At 48.4% G+C, this 16882-nt stretch overlaps 1 protein-coding gene and 1 pseudogene across 1 annotated transcript in view; one reads left to right on the top strand and one right to left on the bottom strand.

The window, feature by feature from the left end:
- ITSN1 (intersectin 1 (SH3 domain protein)) overlaps window positions 1-16882 on the bottom strand; it is a 105973-nt gene that overhangs the window by 60228 nt on the left and 28863 nt on the right. The window contains exons 14-17 of the mRNA XM_014535200.1: window positions 12189-12276; window positions 11926-12065; window positions 1148-1275; window positions 7-45 (exon numbers count right to left, since the gene is read on the bottom strand). Coding sequence (XP_014390686.1) covers window positions 7-45; window positions 1148-1275; window positions 11926-12065; window positions 12189-12276 — 395 coding nt within the window. The remainder of the gene's footprint in view (window positions 1-6; window positions 46-1147; window positions 1276-11925; window positions 12066-12188; window positions 12277-16882) is intronic.
- Window positions 4836-5334, top strand: LOC102241810 (annotated as a pseudogene).

Genomic DNA, 16882 nt, shown 5'->3' with positions numbered 1-16882 from the left:
TGCAGCCTCTGCTCGGGGCCCTGCCCGGCCCTCTCCTGAGCCCGCCTGCCAACGAGATGCTCGGTTACCGCGGGACGCGCCTCCAGGTCGGCCGCATGGAAACCACACCGGCCAACAGGATGCTCACGCCCCCGGACGGAGCGCTGAGCGCTCTGCACCAGCGGAACAAAGGCTCTCGGGCCCCATTCTGAGATGAAACCACAACTTAGGGAATCACAGCAAGAGCATCCATCCTGGTCTCTGATGTAGCTTAGCAACTGGTCAGAACAATAACTACTCCTCACCTTTACCAGTGGTGCAAACCTGCAAACACACCTGGGCCGTACAGCCCCCGGGGCATAACGTCCATGAAGAACTGCTCCCTACCCCCCCGGCACGAGAAAAGCCCAAGCACAGACTCAAACTGCTGCGCAGCCGGAACCAAACCCCGCCACTCCGGTGGGGACGGAGCCCCGCCACGAAGTCAGCGGCTGCCTCTTCAGGTTTTTTGTCTAAATTCAATAATCCATCTTTACGATTTATACTGTATCATTGGGATATTTGGTTATTTGTGTCTAAAATCAATAGAAATATAAAAAGCAAGTATCCAGTAACAAAATCAGACACACCAACAGTTAAAGATAAATGTCTACAATGTACAGCAGAAAGTTACAAATGAAGACCACACACACACACACACTCGGACAAAAACAGCCGTGCCTGTCCCGGGCAGCAGCGAACGCTCTCCTAGGTCCCGAGTTTAACTGGCGGCTGAGGAGGAGGAGGAGGGCGGTCAGTCCTGGAGGAAGGCTGTGAGGCCAGCCCCGCGCTGCTGCTGAGAGGCTGTGCCTGGAAGAGTGTGGTCACTGGCACGCAGTGAGCGCACCACAGGCCCAGGCTCCCTGGACAGTCCCACTGACCAGAGTCGTAAGTCAGGAGAGCTCTGGGAACCAAGCAAAAACTGGGCTACTTATACGTGCAAAGATTTATATACACACGTGTTTGTGCACGCACACACGCACACGCACACACACGCACACGCACACACGCGCGCACACACACACACAGACTGAAGGCTCTTTCTGGTGCGGAAGACACCTGGAGAAGCCAGCACATAGTGGACACTCACAGTGCCTTCCAGATGGGCCCGCCCCCCGAAAAGACCCACCTCTGGGCCTCTTCTTTTTGTTTTTCTAACTCGATGATCCTTCGCTCTTGTTCTTTCTGTTTCAGGCGTTCGGCCTCTATGGACTTTTGCTTCTGGAGTTGCTGCTTGTTATGTATTTCTCTTAATTCCTATAAAATCAAGAAACAGGTGATGCATGAGGTGACAGCACTGCCACTGTCTGTGAGCGACATTTCACAGTGGAGAGGCCTAGGCATTTAGGGAGAACATTTCAGAGGTGAAGAGTGTGACCTTGGAAAGCTGCCACCCCCTCCACTCTGGCAGGACTGCACTCCAGGAGCTGGCGAGGCCACTGCAGGGAGCTGTGCACACGCCCATGCTCACCACGCTCTCCACCAGTGCTCAGAGGCCACTGCAGGGAGCCGTGCACACGCCCATGCACACCACGCTCTCCACCAGTGCTCAGAGGCCGCTGCACACGCCCATGCACACCACGCTCTCCACCAGTGCTCAGAGGCCGCTGCACACGCCCATGCACACCACGCTCTCCACCAGTGCTCAGAGGCCGCTGCAGGGAGCCGTGCACACGCCCATGCACACCACGCTCTCCACCAGTGCTCAGAGGCCGCTGCACACGCCCATGCACACCACGCTCTCCACCAGTGCTCAGAGGCCGCTGCAGGGAGCCGTGCACACGCCCATGCACACCACACTCTCCACCAGTGCTCAGAGGCCACTGCAGAGAGCCGTGCACACGCCCATGCACACCACGCTCTCCACCAGTTCTCAGAGGCCGCTGCAGAGAGCCGTGCACGTGCCCCGTGCACACCGCGCGCTCCACCCGTGCTCAGAGGCCGTGCTCGCCTGGGAAAGGCATTCCAGGAGCCCCAGGGTCCAACTCAGCAATAACAATGGGCATGACGGGTTTAAGACACGGTGCTGATCATGATTAAAACCTCGAGATCTTTCTGGTCATGAAGGAACACCAGCCTCCACTGGCTTTGACAATGCACACACCTCCTCACGTACCATCTCCACTAAAACCTCACCTCCTCCTCCTGCTGCGCTGCCTCCGAACAAAGGGCCAGGCCTCTGCTCCGTGACCTCCTGCTCCCCCACCCAGGCCGCTTGCCTTCAAATCACCTCTTTCAGAGCATCTGCTCTCTAAAGCCAGTGCGACGGCGTCGGCCGCCCAGACTCGACCAGCCAGCAGTGACAGGGAGTAAAGAGCCTGCCAGCACCTTGGACCCCATGTCCCCACCCGATACTGGCCCGGCAGAACCAGGCGCTTCTTCACGGGCTACTGAAAATACAACGCATCTTACGATAGTCAAGCTGAAGCTTAAACGCCCAAAAGGATGAAGAACAAAAATGCCAGTTCAGGAGAACCCTGGAGGTGCAGTCACTGGAACCGATCTGACTGCGTCGACCGCCCAGGAGCCCGCAGGCCTGCGGGGACTGCGCGGCCCGGCTGCCGAGGGTCGGTGTCCGTGGCCAGCCCGGGTCTGCGCGGGGAGGCTCGGAGCTACGGCTGCCTGTTGCTCTGGCTTTGCTCACTGCCAAGTCCACAGGTGGCTCTCGCTGCCTTGAGCTCCTGCCTTCAGGTTCGTTCAGAGACTGAAGCCCAGGGTCGAGGAAGCACGTGGAGCGGGTCAGTGTTAAAACGCTCTTCTTCCCCGTGAAGAGCCCTGAGTGTCAGACTAACCTTTCCTGCCAGCGGGGCTGCTCTTAAGAGGAAGCCCAACACACCAACCAGCACTCTGTACCCTGAGAGGCCCCGGCCCAATGGGCTACAAGAGAAGTTTAACTGGAGATCAGGAGGTTAGGGAGAGACGGGGCCTGGAGGGAGGGAGGTACCAGGGACGGGGAGGGGTAGAGGGGGCCGCTTCAGTGGGCGGCCCAGCAGATGAGAGCGGACCCTCCAGGCAGGGTGCAGCACGAGGAGGCAACTTGGCGGCCTAGTCCCTATGGCAGCAGCCCTGGCACCTGGCTTGCAAATTAGGAAGGGTGCCTGGGCAAGTTAGCTGGGACAGGGAGGGGCAAGGAAGCCACGACTGCAGACGGGGAGGCACTAACTAAGAACAGCACCACCCCCAGGAAAGAGAATCCCGTTTTTCATTCTCCTCCTCACCGTCACACCATGGGATGTAAAACTTTCATGTGTTTAAAAATTCAGCAGGATTCCTTCCCAGAGGAATGTGGATTCAAGCATAAGTAGTATTCTCTAATAACATAAACGAACATGTGATTCATGTTTTGAATTTGCTATTTCTGAGACAAAGAGATAAAGTGGGCCAATTCCTGTTGCTGGTGTGATCTGCACCCTCGGCTCAAGCTGACATGTCTACACGACAAGGAGATGCAGGGGCGACACTGAGCCACCAAGTCCCTGCGAGGACCCAGTCACTGGCGCAGACGGCGCTCTCCTGCCAGCCCAGCGCCAACGCCCTTTAAGGCAGGTCAGAGGGGACGGGAAGATTCCCTTCCGATCCTACTTTAAACTCCATCTCCAATGGTGGCGGGTTCTGGAACAGAAAGGAGGATTTATGGAAACAGACTACAGCGAGCAGGTGCAGACTGCACAGACACCTGCATGCTGACCCAGGTGCCCAGCGGCCAGAGGCGGGACGAGCCGTGCAGGGGCTCCCTCTCCGCTTGGGACCTGTTACATCGCAGACAATGTTTCATTACACAAATGCCTTCTTCCTCTCAGCGTCTCTGTTATTTAGGGTTTTATTTTTAGCGCAGGAATAAACCAAAAAGGTGTAAGTGGTAGGCAGAGTAACTCTGAGCTGAAACTCAATGCGAAGGAGAGGACAGGAAGGAGTAACGTCTGTCTGATGCCCAGGAGCCTGGGTGTGCGTGGAAAGAGAACGTTATTTATGCAGGTAAAGTGGACTCACAGGCGGAGTGACAGTCAAAATGCTCAGCCCTGGGTCCTCGGGGGCACCGGCCGCGGGGAGCGGGCGCGGGCCGCGGGGCACGCACACTTCTCACTGCACCCAAGGCTCACTCTGTGCATCTGCTCTCCGCACTGTCCCTGGCTCCCGGTGACAGAGGCTCTGACAGGTCATGGGACACAAAGTGAAGCCCTGTGAGGTCAAGCTAGTGACGTATTAGGAGGCACTATAACATGAAAGCGGAAAGCAGTGAGTTTAGGGCTCAGCTGCGCACTCTCCCGGAGCGGCCCACGCAGGGCAGAGCGTAGTGCCCCCGCCTCAGCCACCGCCTCCCCTGCCCGCACCACCTTGGGACGGCTGTGCGATGAGACCACCGTCTTCCATGAGAAAACATGTGCCCCAGTTCTGTGCTGGTCTTGGTCACACACTATGGGGTTTCTGAGGGCGGGGAGGTTATTGCCAGGCACGGCAGGGCCTCTGTGCACACGAGTGAACTGCAGAAATCCGTGACTGCTCTCCCAGCCGCCCCAGGTGAGGTCAGCCTGGCCCCAGAGGCGCGGAGCTGAAAGCCGCAGAGCACTTCCCAGGAGCTCTGGCCGGATGGGTAACCCGGGCACGGCCTTGCTGTCGCTCGGGGCGACTGGGTTGAGAACTGCTGCTTCCTGTCAGGGGGTCCGTGTCATTTCCCATCGCTCCCAGCGCCACTCGCAGCCCTGAGGGTCCATGGGGTGCACTGAGGGAGACTCAGGTTCTTTGCATCCTTCTACCTTCAATTTTGTAACTCTCTCATCGCCCTACTGAGTGTTTTGTAACTAAATCATCATGGCTCACATGAACCGCCCGCTCCTGTGGCAGTCGCATACAAGAACATGAGCTTTCTTATTACACACAGTCCAACCCACGCGACCTTAAGCAAACTCACAGAGGAACTTAGACGTATGGCGCCACCACAGTAGTGAGAGTGTGTGGAGCAACGCCTGGCACTCCTGTTGGGGGAAAGAAGGCTCCGTGCTCTCGACTGGCCTTCGGTGATGGCGCACCATCCAACCAGATGGGTGATGACGGGTAAGTCTTGTAACAACTAAGCTTCGTGAAGCGGGGTGTGGTGTTGCGGTTCGTTGTGCTGCGGGCCTTGGGGAGCTCCGGGGCGTGCTGCCCTGCGTGAGTCGAAGGTGGAGTGAGATAGGAAGAGGCAGTGCAGCCCCTAAGACAACGCGGCGTGGAGCTTGTAGCCGCCAGCAACTTCTGTACTTGGAGAAGCTCCGTCCTAAAATGCGGCTGCGCTTCAAACACTCCGATGGTCACAGAAACCACTGCCGTGTTTGGTAAAATGGGGCCTGATGCCACTGCCCTGGGAGTGGAACCTGAGATGGGCTTCCATCTGAGCCGACGTGTTGGCGTGTGACTAAGTCTAATGAGGCTTCCGTAGGAGCGGAAAAGCAGTTTTCCCGGCCACAGCCGGACAGAATTGCAACCTCGATGTTTGGTTCTGATCAGCCTATTTTGACACTTAGCAAAAGATTCTTACTGTTCAGCATTTCAATGTGCTCATCATTCGCACCAATTTACTTCTCCTGAATCATGCATATTGAGTTATGTCTTTAAATCTATTCCCACGCCAGAATCTTATCGACAGATGAGATTGAGAAAGATTGGGTGACAAAGTGCCCAGCACAATACTTGTGTGTTTTAGTTTCATACAGAACTAACATCGCAGGAGCTGTGAGCACTCTGGACCTTGTGTGGTTCATCCCTTCAGTCACTTCAAACACAGAAAGCAGGGCCTCTGTGGTTACTGGCCTGCCTGCTCCATGCTTACGTCTCCCGCATTCACACGAGTATACATCAGTGTGGCTCAACTTTCTGGTTTTTACACCACGTCGTAGTTATGACTTAGAGTCTCGCTATCAGCCTCCTCCGGTGCTGATGGAAAGCCTCCACCGTGAAAACCTGCGTGGACAGACGCAAGTCTTTGATGTCTCCAGGCAACAAGCCTTCAGTTCATTTTAATGTTTGCACTTGATGTGCAACTTACAGGGAGGCCTGCGAGAGACTGAGGGGCTAGTAAGTATTTTTAGTAAAATGTTGCCTGTGTCTTAGTGGAACATGTAGAACATGCTCTTTGGTAAACATTTTCTTAAAGGCAGACATGCTAGGTTGTAGCTAAAACGATTCTTAATCACAAAAATTCTGAGATTCTTGTATTTTTTTCCATACATTCTGAAGTTGTTTACCAACTTGTTTTTGTTTGAAGAATGACTTTTCCCTTCCCTCCCTCTCTTGCAAAAAAAAAAAAAAAAAAAAAAAAGAGTGAAAAAAAAAAAAAAAAAAAAAAAAAGGAGTGGGTTTCTGCTAATGAATTGAGCAAACATCTAATGTCTTATCTCCTGTGTGACTTAATGTTTGGATACTTGATCATTTGTTTTATTATGTCATTAATACAATGGTAATGTGTCTTGATGTTAGCCCAACCATATATTTACACTGTTTGGGAATGGTGCCTAAAGCTCTGTGGGAGAAATAATTTGTCAGTGTTCACCAGCTTCTAAAAATGTAATGCGAGAGCTTAAACATCTAAATCAATGAGATGCATTTATCATAAAAAAAAAATAAGTGAATTTAAAGAATCTACAGGAAAAATTATGCTAATGAGGTAGTTTGAAAAACAATTTTAAATACATCAAATACATGAAGGCAGATATTTAAAAACTAAAGCGCATTGATGCATTGGTACATCAGCGTCAGAGGCGGGCTGGACATCCGCTGCAGCTCCGAGCTTCCCGAGGAAACGCGGCCATAAAACAACAGATGTCACATCAAGGAGCAGACGCGCTGGCATCCTCCGACCCAGATCTGCAGGCTGCAGCGCTTTCCCAGCGCCTCCGCCATCAACCTGCTGGGACCGCGATCGGTTGTAAGACAACCCGGATGCCGCAAACGCAGGCGCTCCGGCTCTTCCCTCCTCTCTTGCACTGGGAGTGTAAGCTGGCATGAACCAAAACATGCAGGAAGCAGGATTCTTAAGTCAGTCACTTTTTAAAGTTGAACTTACGAGAGGCGATCTTCAGAATGAAGGAACATGTACTAAACCCGGGCTGATGGCTCGCGCCTGTGCCCGACAAGGACCCGGGGACCGAGCCCTTCATGTGCGGAGCAGAGGGCCGCCCTGTCGCTCCTTCCTTTCCAACAGTTTAAAAACCTTGAGTATAGTGACAGTAACTGAAAAGTGCCCTTTATTCCTTCAGGGAAAGCGTCTGAAGGTGTCTTTAAATTCTCTCCTTGGGAAAGGAGAGAACTATTGGGAGACCAGCTCAGAAAAGCTTCACACAATTTTGTCAACTGCTGCTGGTGGTCAACCTGGTGAAAGGGACCCTGCAAATGCCATGCAACATGTCAGTTACTTCTCTACTAAAACTAAGATAAACAGAACCAGTAAGAAATTGCTAATAATCAAAACTCAGTATCTCACTCGTGGTTCTCCTTAAAACTAACAACGACTCATGTCTTGGCTGGATACTTCTCTAACAATATGATATCGAGTACAACTTTGCTGATTTTTCTTCTATAAGTTCTATTCCAGGGTCTGATATGTTTTATACTAGATATAATGTGCAATCATTTAATCTACCTCCTAATAAAAGTATGATACCTTTCTTAATAAATAAGAAAGTATTAAACATTCATTGAAGAAGTTTCAGCTACATGTTACAAACAAATACACGGGAAGATAAAACTCCCGTAAAATGTGAAGTGCATATAAATTAAAATGAGATTTTCATCACCAATAATGCCCACAGAATTCTGAGACACGGCAGTTTCGTAACCAGGGCCTGTGCGCGAGCTCTGGCTCCGCGAGCACCACTGACCCGCTCGCCAAAGGGGACGTGGGCCTTTCCCGGCAGAGAGCTCTGACTTTCAAAGCGCTTTGATCAAACCGATTATGAACCACAGTAAGAAAATGATTGGCAAATAAAGATTCTGTCTTGTATTAAGATACGTGAAAACCAGCTTAATTTAACTTTATCCCTTCAACCAAGGAGGAAAAGTCACTTCTTCCCCTGGAGAATGAAGATATTATCACCATAAAACATCTCTGGACAGCTCTGGCGCGCAGCCCAAGTGCTTCTAAAGCGATCGCTTGACAAATTAAATACTCGAGAAGCCAGCTTCTCCCGGGAGCCTGGCTCGAGGCCAAGTTCACTGACGACGGCTGCTCTGGGCTGTGCGGGCGCAGGACCACTTGACCTAAACACGGCGGCTCTGCCCACTCGCTCTCAGAGACACTCACAGCTGGAGGCAGCGCGTGAGGCGGGACCACTGGAGGGAGAAAGGAGTATCCACTGAACAACACGATGGGATCCTTTCCATAGACTCTCCGCACAGACGCTTGTGGAGAGGAAATAACCGGCAATCAGGGCCACCAAGAGCAGCCGTTCACCGACATTTCCTGCTAATTTGGTGTGACTTTTTGAAGGCTAACTCTGCTTCTGGTTTTTGCCTAGGCTGCCTCGGAAGAGACAAAACATGACTTGAAATTCATGAGCTCACCGCCATGCACCTAAATAAGGACACACCCGTCACATTTATGTCATCTCCTCAGGGTTAATGTGAAACTGGCCTCCCAGGAAGCGGATCCAGGCACCAGCACCAGAAACACGGTGCTGCTTTGCCTGAACCCAGTGCCCGTGTAAGAGCTTTTATGTACATCGGCTCCCTGCTTGGTCCACAGGAGCGGTACGTAGCACACAACATCAGAACTTCTACAAAGCCTTTGAGTCTTAAAGTACAGTAACTCATCCCAATCAAGTGGTTGCAAAAAAATCGAAAGCTGCTTTTAAAAGCCAATCACCAAACCCCACGAGGACAGGGCAGTCAGTGCCTGAGTGAAAACCTGAACAACAGCTGAGATTACAAAACACAGAACTGCACCGAAATCAGGGTCAGCTGATATTCCACTGACACAAAATCATAACACAGGTTCACTCCTGATACATAAAAAGTAGAGTTATAAAAACGTTGACCGGTTATTTAAATTCTAAGACATGTTTAAATATGACTTCTAAACCCGAAGTCAGTACTCAACCAAACAGAAGTCCAATTCCCCACGGCACAGCCGGCAGCCGATGTAGCCCGAGTGCCAACAGGAATGCACTGGGGAGCGGTGTGCATATACATGTGCGCATGTGCATGTGTGGGCACATGTGTGTGCATGTACGTGTGCGGGTGAAGGGGTCAGGAAACAGGTGGACAGAGAGGGAAAGAGCTAGAAGATGCTGTCCTCTTGGCAACAGGAAGAGCTCATTAAGAACCTGCTCTCAGGCCTCCCTTATGTCACCAGAAGGAGAAAACTGACTCCATTTTGTCTGGAAAATCTAAGTTTTCCCAAAGTGTCTTAGCTTTATTTACAAGGCAATACCCCATTATCTTAAATGCACGTCAATCTAAAGGATACAATGGTCAGAGGTTTGGCTAAACAAGAGAATTGAAAGAAACTTACGTTTTTCAAAAGAGTGAGTTCTGCCCTGGCAGGGTGGCCCACGGATTGTGTCACCCCTGCACCGAAACGCTTCGTGTTCGATTCCCGGTCGGGGCACGTGCAGGGGCAACAGATTGAGTTTTGCCTTTTCCAGATCACCTTTTCTTGAATATTTTTTAAGTCTCATAAACAAAGTAACCCACACTATAACTGACACACACAACCCCGCCGGCCAGCAGCAGCTGGGCGGGCCCAGGATCCGCCGCGCGGCTCTGTTGGCTATTTTGAGCCCTGGGAGTGTTCGGCTTATTTTTCTACATTCAAGGAATCTGCGTGAAGTGTCCACAATCACAAGCACAGTGAAGGAGCTGGAGAATTTCACTTCTTCTGGGGAAAAGAGGGCTTTTCAAAATGACCCTACCGGTAAACATAAAATTTAATCTTGAACAAAATAAGAACAAACCATGAAACAGCCAAACGTCACTTACTGGTGCGAGAAAGCGGCACGTTGTCTGAATTCCCACGGACTGGCCTTGCCGTCTCTGCCCTCCTCTTTCTGGGTCTTTCCTGTCCTCAGTTTCCCTCCGCATGCTCCTCCCCTAACTTCTGCCCTGCAGCTCTTCCTCCAGCTCTTGGCTCCTTCCCCTGGCCGCTGACCCGGGGCCTCCTCTGCCTTCGCAGTGAACTGCCTGCCAGGAAAGCAAGTGTCTGCAGCCAAGAGCCGCCCTCGCTGTGCCTGCCTACAACCCGGTCCCGGAGGGGCTGGAGGCCAGCTGTCGTCCCCGGCAGGATGCCTGCTGCCAGGAGCCGCTGGTGTCGAAGGTAAGCCTGGATTCCCCACACACGTGAGCAATGTAATGCCTAACTCTGAGTTCATCCTAAATATTCATATTTTGCTAAGATATAAAATAAACTACTGTCCCCCTTTGCAACAGTATACTCCGCGGGCCGGATCCGGCCTGTTTGAAATGAATAAAACTAAAAAAAAAAAAGACCGTACCCTTTTATGTAATGATGTTTACTTTGAATTTATATTAGTTCACACAAACACTCCATCCATGCTTTTGTTCCGGCCCTCCGGTCCAGTTTAAGAACCCATTGTGGCCCTCGAGTCAAAAAGCTTGCCCACCCCTGGTCTAGACAGTTTCCCGCGGGATGGAAATAGGCCTATGGACACCGTCACTGGGCGTCTCTTTCCGGCGGCGGCACCAGTGCAGACGCGAGGGCCTCCACGGCTGCTGTAGAGACGAGCGGGCTGTCCCTCCCCAGCTTGCAATCAGGAGCCTCCACCATCGGGTGCAGTTTGTCAAGAGGAAAGACTCACTCAGACACAACGATTAATTTCAATGAACTAATCATTCCTAACTTTGACAAAGGAAGTTAGCACACAGGCACACACTGTAAGCACAGGAGCCAAGTGAAAAAAATCACTAAGTCGGCTCAAAAAAATTTCCCCTCAGAGCACTTTCCTGGAATGGCACAATTGAGAAAATTTCATTACCTACTATTGGGGGGAAAAAAGAAAAGCACAAATATCTCAGCTCAGATGTCTAGAGAATTTAGCCTGGAATCTCAATTCAAAGGTCAACTAAAAACCTCAAATATGCTTCCTAATTTTTCTATTTTTAATAAAAAAAAAACAGGAGTTTTACTTCTTTCTTAGTTACAAAAGCTAAATTAGCCAAAGTCAGTATAAAGGATTTTAAGTTAAAAAAGGAAAATGAGTACCTGAAAAAAAAGTATAAAATCCAATTTCATATCAGAACATAATTACAAAAAACTCCACTATCTACTTCAATCTAAAGTCTGTGCTCACTGTTGATGGGAAATGAACTGTGTGCCTTCTGGGTTTGTTATAAGATGCACATTCTTAGGTGACAAGGTTGTGCAGATAAACTGAAGGCACCAAATCAGAGGGAAGCTGGGACAACCATCTTCCCATTCCCCTCCGAGCTCTGGCGTCTTCTGACCTTGGTGTGAATGGCACAAAATCCCACACCACTTCCGGACAGAGACAAAGCAATCCCTCCATTCAACAATAAACTTCAAATATGAGGCAACAAAATAAAGATCTACATTCAAGGACAACCCTGAAGATAAAAAGTGGCAGAAAAATTATTGGTTTTAAAAGAGAAAACGGTCCCTTTTCAGTCTTCAAAGGACCTAAGGAAGACGGAGCTTTCGCAGCCTTGCTTTTGGGATTCAGCCTGAGGTCGTTAGCAACAGACGAAAGGAGGGAGCGGCACAGAAATGCAGTTCAGCTCAGAGACAGGCGTCATGCTGGGGCCACTCACTCACCCACAATTCAGATGCCAAAATCCCTGCTACGTGTGAGAGGAGAAACATGCGTTCAGGCTGTGACGTTCAACCAGCCTGATGGACCGGGCCCGCCTGGGCTGGCGGGGACGCGAGGGGCAGGGCGCAGCGCGGGCACAGCACGCTACCTTCAGCTGGTTGTTGAAGATGTCGATCTCCTGCAGTTTGGATCTCGTTTCCTTCTCAACTTCATCCAGCTGGTCTCGGAGCTGCTGGCGAGCCAGTTCTTTTGCTTCTAAGGCCCTTTTGAGTGTAAGAAGTGAATCTCCTGTTTTAGAAAAATATTGCAAGATCAGAAAAACCAACTGTCGGTGAGGAAAACCGGTTTTTAATATTCTTTCAAGTGAGGAAATTCCTGTCAGTGAAAAGCAAAAGGCCGGGCAACACCTACTGTGCAGACTGTTCTGCTGGACCTGTTTCAGCTGGTCACTGAGCACCTGCTTCTCCGGGATCAGCCTGCTGAGCATCTGCTGCGCCTCCTGGAGGAGGAGGAAAGGCGGTGAGTGAGGGGCAGGCCCGGTCCAGGCTGACCCCCCAGACAGACCTCAGCCAGTTCTGTGCCCCAAACACTCCCGCCCGCAGCCCGAGGCCTGGGGGGAACCGCGCTCAGCCGCCAGTGCAGGCGCGTCCCGCTTTCTTCCGAGGAGCGCACTGTGTGCCAAAGGCTTTGCACCGAGATCAGGTTGAGATGGTCATAGCTCCCTTGGTGTTTCTTAAACTTTTATTGACTTACTGCCTGTTTATAAGCTTTTAAAAATGTACTTGGCGGAGAAATTAAAGCAACGGCTTCCCAGTGGCGCTGCTTAGATGTGGCTGTGGGGGGGGGGGGGGGGGGGGGGGGGGGGCGCTGGCTCGGCGGTTTAATGGGGACTACGCTGCTCTGAACTTGGCTCTGTAGGGGCTCCGCTGAGGCTGACCACACACCGGGGGCTGGACACTGATCAGACATTTCCAACCTGGCACCTGGGCTGCCACCGGTTCCTCCGCGCTCAGCAAGGCGCTGCCAGTTCAAGGCACCAGCATTCCTGAAACAACTACTGTTTACCCGACGTGAGAGAAACCAAATCACACGGTACCAGGCTATTTGGAGTTTTCCTGGATGCCTTGCCAAGCACTGTACTTGCTTAAGTTCAGTGGAAATTATCCTCACAGTTTCTGTACCTTTCAGTAAATGACAGCCTTCCCAGTGTAGAATAAGGAATATTTAACTTCTATTTTTACCTAAATTTAAAAAAATATTGGTTTTTGGTTTCAAAATATAGAAATATCTTTAAAAAATTTTTTTCATCCAGGTTCAGAGCCAGTCATTTGGAACAACCATCCTTAGATACACTGGCTTGTGTGTCAGAAGTCACTGTGCCACGTGTCTGAAGAGCAGCGGGCTTAGTAGCTTCACAGGGAGGACTTGGAATAGTCTTCTCGTATGAATAATCCACACACACCCCAAATCTGGACAAAACAGAACATACAAACAGATCTTCCTCCAAAAAGCCAGGCGCTCCTCCGGTCCTCCCTGGATGAAGGCAAGGCCCGCCCCCAGCACCGGAGTCTCTCCTGAACCACGTCAAACAGTGAGCAGCGCGATGAAGCGTGCTCAGCTCACTCCGCTCCTCTTCTTGTGTGAATGTGGCCCACGACGTGTCTAATTGAGGCGAGCCAACACGGGGGCTCGCTGCCTCACAGGCACAGCCAGGACCCCTCGTTCCAGGAGGAAAAGGAGCCCTATCTCAGTACCTGGATTTCTTCAAACCATGTGTTATTTTTCACTTCACCACACTTTCTGGAACCCTGATTTGTATTTTATTACCAACTAGAGGCCCGGTGCACGGGTGGGGCCGGCTGGCCAGGGGAAGGGGCCGAGGGCAGTTGGTTGGTCAGCCCCGCCCCCTGGTCGAACTCCTGGTGGAGGGGACAATTTGCATATTAGCCTTTTATTATATAGGATAAGTGAACATGCTGTCAGTCTTAGATAATAAAAATGTGTTTGGTGCGATAAGGAATAAGCACACAGCCTTCACTCCTAAGTTTTCCAAGGGAATGTTTTATGAAACTGCTCATAAAGAGTTAATGAAAGACAGAGGGAGCTGGAATAATGTTTTCAAGCAATTTGTGGCAGTGAACATCTGATACTATTACGTTATGTCTCCAACTGACTGGGACTTCCAAGAACCTGAAACAACTGACAGGACTGAAGAGAAACCACATTTAGAAAATGATAGAGTTCAACACTCTCCCAGCGGCCGCAGGAAGTCACAAAACCAGTGAGGACGTGGGAGACACAAACACCATGAACCAACTTGATCTGGCTGACGTTACAGGACACTCCACCCAAGTACAACGAGGGCACATTCTTTACAAGTGACAGATCCTATGCTGAGCCATAAAGCAATCAGAAAGATATCTGGAAAAAATCCAAATATTTGGAGATTAAACGGCATAATTCTAAATAACTCATCAAAGAAAAAATGACAAAGGAAATAAAAAATATTTTGAATTGAATGAATATGAAAACACTACACGTTAAAAATTTTGTGTAATATGTCTACAACAATACTTAGAGGAAAATTTATAACTTAAAATGTTTATATCAGAAATGAAGAAAGGTCCAAATTCAATAATGTAAGTTTCCCCTTTATGAAACTAAAAATAAGCAAATTAAACCCAATGTTGATAGAAGGGAATAAAATGCCTCAATAAATGAAACAGAAAATGAACATACCATAGAGAAAAATTAATAAAAATAAAGGCTTTGGAAAAAATCAATACAACCAGTAAACTTCTAGCTAGAACTGATAAAGAAAAGGAGGAGAAGGAAGGGAAGAGAGGACTAAGAGAAGGAAGAGGGGAAGGGAGAGGAGGAGGAAGAGGAGGAGATGGGGAGGGAGAGAGAAAATAGAAAATTTCAGTACCAGGAATGAAAGAAGTGACATTACTACAGATACTACAGACTGCTAAAGAATAATAAGAGAATATTGTAAACAACTTTATACAAATAAATTTGATTACTTAGATGAACGGGACAAATTCATTGAAAGACAGAAATTATCGAAAGACTCAAGAAGAAACAGAGAATCTGAAGAGCCCTATAGCTATTGAATAAGTTTTCGCCCTGGCTGGTTTGGCTCAGTGGGTAGAGCGTCGGCCTGCGGACTGAAGGGTCCTGGGTTCGATTCCAGCCAAGGGCACATGCCCTGGTTGCGGGCTCAATCCCTGGAGGGGGGCATGCAGGAGGCAGCCATTCGATGATTCTCTCTCATCATTGATGTTTTTCTCTCTCTCCCTCTCCCTTCCTCTATGAAGTCAATAAAAGAAATATATTTTAAATAAATAAATAAATTTTGCAATTAAAAGTCCTACCACACAGAAAACTCTTAGCACAGAAGGCTTCGCTGGTGAATGCCACCAAATAAATACTCAAAGAAGAAATGCCATTTCAACACAAACATTTTCAGAAAATAGGGGAAAAAGGATACTCTCCAACTTACCTTCGTATTTGTCACCCTGATACGACAACCAGACAAGGACATCACAAGAAGACTATAAACTAGTATTTCTCATGAATTTAAATGAAAAATCTTTAATAATAGCAAACTGAATCTTGTAAAATATTTTTTAAATGGCAATACATCATGAGCAAGTGGGGTTTATCCCAGAAATAGAAGGTAGTCTAACATTCAAATTTCAACCAAAGTAAGTCATTATACCGGGGGGGGGGGGGGGGGGGGGGGGGGGGGGGCGGTGCGCAAAAGTAGGTTTACAGTTGAGTACTAGAAACAGTTGATCCTTGCATTGTTATTTAATAATTATTACATTATTTTCCGTATAAACAACTGGAAACCTACCTTTATCCCACTCTGTATTAAAAAAACAATGGGGGGGAAACATGTAAACGTCTCAACAGATCCAGGAAAAACATTACCCAATTAGACACCTGTTCATGACCAGGTGTCTCAGCAGAAAGGGGCCAGAAGGGAAGTCCCTCGACCTGATCAAGGGCAGCTACCAGCAAACCTATAGCTAGCACCGTCCTTAATGGCGAGACTGAAGCCTTTCCCCCAAGATCAAAAACAGGACTCTCACCATTTCTACTCACAACAGTACAGGAGGCTGTGATCAATGCAGTTAGGACAAAAAAATAAATACATAAATAAATGGAAGGTAGATAGATTGGAAAGAAATAGCTGTCATTATTTGCAGACAATGTGCTTATGTACACAGAAACTCTATATTTCTATATATTGGCATCAAATAATAAGGAAATTGAAGTAACATAAAAAACCATGACATACTTAGGGGTAAACTTTACAAAATATGTACAAGACTTATACACTAAAAACTACAAAACACTGTTTAGAGAAATTTAAAACAACTGAAATAAAATTGAGAAATATATCATAAGACTCAATATTGTCAAGATGTCGATTCTTCCCAAATTGATTTATAAAGTTAATGAAACACCAATCAAAATTCTAAGTGTCTTTGTAAAAATTAACAAGCTGATCTAAAACTTATGTGGCAATGTAAAGGATCTAAACTAGTCAAAATAATGTGGGGAAAAAAGAATATTGAAGATTTCAGAGTAATTTATTTAAAAAATTATTATAAAGCTACAGTTATCAACAGAGTAAGGTCCCGGTGAAAGAACAGACACAGATCAATGGAACAGAGTAAAGTCTAGAAAAGACCTTGACAAATACGATCAATTGATTTTCAACAAGCTGCCATGGTAATTCAGTGCGGAAAATGATAGTATTTTTAATAAATGTTGTTAGAATTAGGTACTAGTATGGAGAAAAACGAACCTTACCCTTCACCTTATACTTACATAAAAATCAACTTGAAGTGAATCACAGACCTAAGCATGTAAATAAAACTACAAAACCACTGGAAGAAAACAGAAGAGAAAATATCTGCAATCTGAGGCTAGCCGAAGATTTTTTTAGATAGGACACGAAAAACCATGAACCATAAAAGAAAAACTTAAGAAACTTACCAAAATTTGAAACTTCTGCCCTTTAAAAAGCACCATTACAAAAAAAAAGAGGCAAGCCACAGACTGGGCAAAAATATTTGCAAGTCATATAT

The sequence above is a fragment of the Myotis brandtii genome, unplaced genomic scaffold, assembly GCF_000412655.1.
Source record: "Myotis brandtii unplaced genomic scaffold, ASM41265v1 scaffold139, whole genome shotgun sequence".
Classification (NCBI taxonomy): Eukaryota; Metazoa; Chordata; class Mammalia; order Chiroptera; family Vespertilionidae; genus Myotis; species Myotis brandtii.
This window is presented reverse-complemented; position numbering and strand designations above follow the sequence as displayed.